At 52.2% G+C, this 2,610-nt stretch overlaps 1 protein-coding gene across 1 annotated transcript in view; it reads right to left on the bottom strand.

Moving 5' to 3' along the window:
* The window catches only part of EFCC1 (EF-hand and coiled-coil domain containing 1), a 26,873-nt gene that overhangs the window by 1,824 nt on the left and 22,439 nt on the right, over positions 1-2,610 (bottom strand). Inside the window, exons 8-9 of the mRNA XM_010862532.1 lie at positions 2,541-2,610; positions 944-1,013 (exon numbers count right to left, since the gene is read on the bottom strand). The exon at positions 2,541-2,610 is cut by the window's right edge and continues 1 nt beyond it. Coding sequence (XP_010860834.1) covers positions 944-1,013; positions 2,541-2,610 — 140 coding nt within the window. The remainder of the gene's footprint in view (positions 1-943; positions 1,014-2,540) is intronic.

Raw genomic sequence — 2,610 nt, 5'->3', positions numbered from 1 at the left:
CATCCTGTTCCCTGTGGCCTGCAGGCCTGCCCGCCCTCCCCCCAGGCCCTCCCCAGCCTGGCCACCCTCTCCCTCTGAGGACCCCGGGGAAGGCAGCTTCTACTGCCCAGTTTCTGAACTCCTCCTTGATGCCCGGGCCAGTCGGGGCACTGGATGCACCCGAGCCCTGCCCAGCAGTGCCCGGTGAGGCCAGTGAGCACAGGCTCATCACCAGTAAGCCTCCCCTCCTGATTTCACCGGGCACAAGCTGGCCCTGATGAAATTGTGCTGCCCTGAACTTTGAACAACGGGGCCACGTGGCCTGGTGCTTAAGGGAGAGGCCTGAGGTCTAAGGCGGCTGACCCTTGGCCCCTTGGTGCCTCAGTCTCCCCATCTGTGGAATGGGTGTGATAATAGTCTTTCCTCCACAGCAAGCCCGGGGCTAAACCGGCAGTAGGGAGCTGCCTGGCTTCCTCGGAATCTGGCCACGCTGGCTTTTATTTGGCCTTTTCCCTGAAGTGTCCACTCCCTGTTCTTCTCAAATAGCTGAACTCCCTGAACTCCCTTCAACTCCCTGAAGCCTGTTCCTGACTGTAGCCTTTGCAGGCGGGCTGGGCAGGACTGTGTGTGAGTCGCTCAGTCGTGTCTGACTCTTTGCGACCCCACGGACTGTAGTCCGCCAGGCTTCTCTGTTCATAGAATTCTCCAGGCAAGAATTCTGGAGTGGATTGCCATTCCCTTCTCCAGAGGAACTTCCCAACCCAGGGACTGAACCCTGATCTCCTGCCTCACAGGCAGATTCTTTATTGTTTGAGCTACAGGGAAGTCTCCTGACTGTACCCTTTGTAAGTGGGCTGGGCAGGAATGAGGCAGCATCTTGCAGGCAAGACACTCAGGACAGAGGAGCTGGGTCAGGATGCTGCCCAGGCCTTGGAAGATAGGTCAGGGAGTGGGGCTCACCTACCGTGTACGGGGTCCCTGCAAGCATCCAGCGTGCTCAGCAAAATCTTCCCCAGGGCTTTTTTCGATATGTTCTTAAAAAAAGAAATGAGACAGGGCTGGAGTGGCCATGGTTGCTAAATCTTCAAGCAATGGGTGGGACTTTGTGGCCCCTACAGGCTTCTGTATGGCTCCCTGGGGGAAGGTACAGTCCATTCCCTGAGCCCCCCCAAACCTCAGTCCATGGTCCTTTCCTGGCCCCCATCCCTGTGATGACTGCACTGCCCAGACTCTTGGTGGGTACTGAAGCAGGGTGCAGGACCCATTTAATCCAAGATCATGTACTGACAGACCATTGTCCCTGCGCCCAAGAGGCACTTGGGAAATGACTGTGAAGAAGAGCATTTTGATGTGTTAGCTCCTTTAATCCTTGCAACAGCTTGTTTTATTCTCATTTTAACCAGTGAAAAAGCAGTGCTGAGAAAATGAGAACTCTGCCTGAAGCCACCAGCTGGGAGGCGGAGGAACTGGTGTTGCCCCAGGCTTCCCAGCCCAGAGCTGTGCCCACGGTCCTGGGCTGCCACTCAGCACCCTCCCAGACTGAGCCCCATCAGGCTGGGCCTCAGTGCCCTGTGTCCTGGGCAGCCTGATGTGCAGGCAAGGGCCCACTTCCAACCCTGCAGACCTGGGTTCAAATCCCACATCCATCTCATAGTGGCTGTGCCATCCTGACTGAGTTTGTGTCTCTTAAGAGAACTTTTTAAATGCTTTGCTGATGCCATTTAGGAATATGGACTTCTGGGTTTTGAGTTTTTAACTTGAGCACCTTGTCAAAGAGTCACAATACTTTGCCTTCAGATTCTGTTGGGTACTGTATATAGATAAACGCGATACACAATTATTGATCGCTTTGTTTCATCCTTTCTGGTCTTTGTACCCCTTCCTTTTCTTGTCTTATTGCATTGGCTAGAATCCATACGTGGAACAAGCAGAGATGACAGGCATGCTTATCTGGATTCCGATTTTTAGAAGGATTCCTTCTAACATTTCACCAGTAAGTGTGAGGTTTGTGAGAGGTAGTCGGCTGAGGCTTTATCTGTTTAAGGATGATATGCACTGTTCTTAACTTGCCAAGAGGTTTTTTTATAATAAAAGGAGACTGTTACTGACTTTTCATCTCTTGAGATGAGTACATGGTTTTTCTCCTTTTAACCTTCAGTGTGCTGGTCTGTGTTAATCGATGTTTGATCTTGAACCATCTTTGAATTCCTGGGATAAACCCAACTAATCACCTTGTGTTCCTTTAAACACTTCCGGGTTTGGTGTGCTAATATGCTGTTTACCATTTCTGCATCCACATTTAAGTGTGACATTAGCTTATAATTTTTTCTTATGTGGGTTGTCCTCTGGTTTTGCGATCAAAGTTATATTAGCTTCATAAAATGAATTAGAGAACCTCCCTTCTCTTTGTTTACTTTCCCTGAGCTCTTTCTATGTCTGGAAGTAGAGGCGATGCCTGCCTATGTGGGGAGAGCTCAGAGTCAGTGCCTGACGCGGGTGGGCTCCACCCCTGCGGGCCCCGCCCAGCCCTGCCCCAGGGATACCAGCTCCCATGAGCCCACCAGGTCGCGGAGCCTCTGCAGGAGCCCCAGCACGTCCTCCAGCTTCTCCTCCAGCAGGGACAGCCGCACC

Source organism: Bison bison, unplaced genomic scaffold (assembly GCF_000754665.1).
Source record: "Bison bison bison isolate TAMUID 2011002044 unplaced genomic scaffold, Bison_UMD1.0 scf7180017864482, whole genome shotgun sequence".
NCBI classification, from domain to species: Eukaryota; Metazoa; Chordata; class Mammalia; order Artiodactyla; family Bovidae; genus Bison; species Bison bison.
The sequence above is the reverse complement of the archived record's forward strand: the minus strand, read 5'-3'. Positions and strand labels throughout refer to the sequence as shown.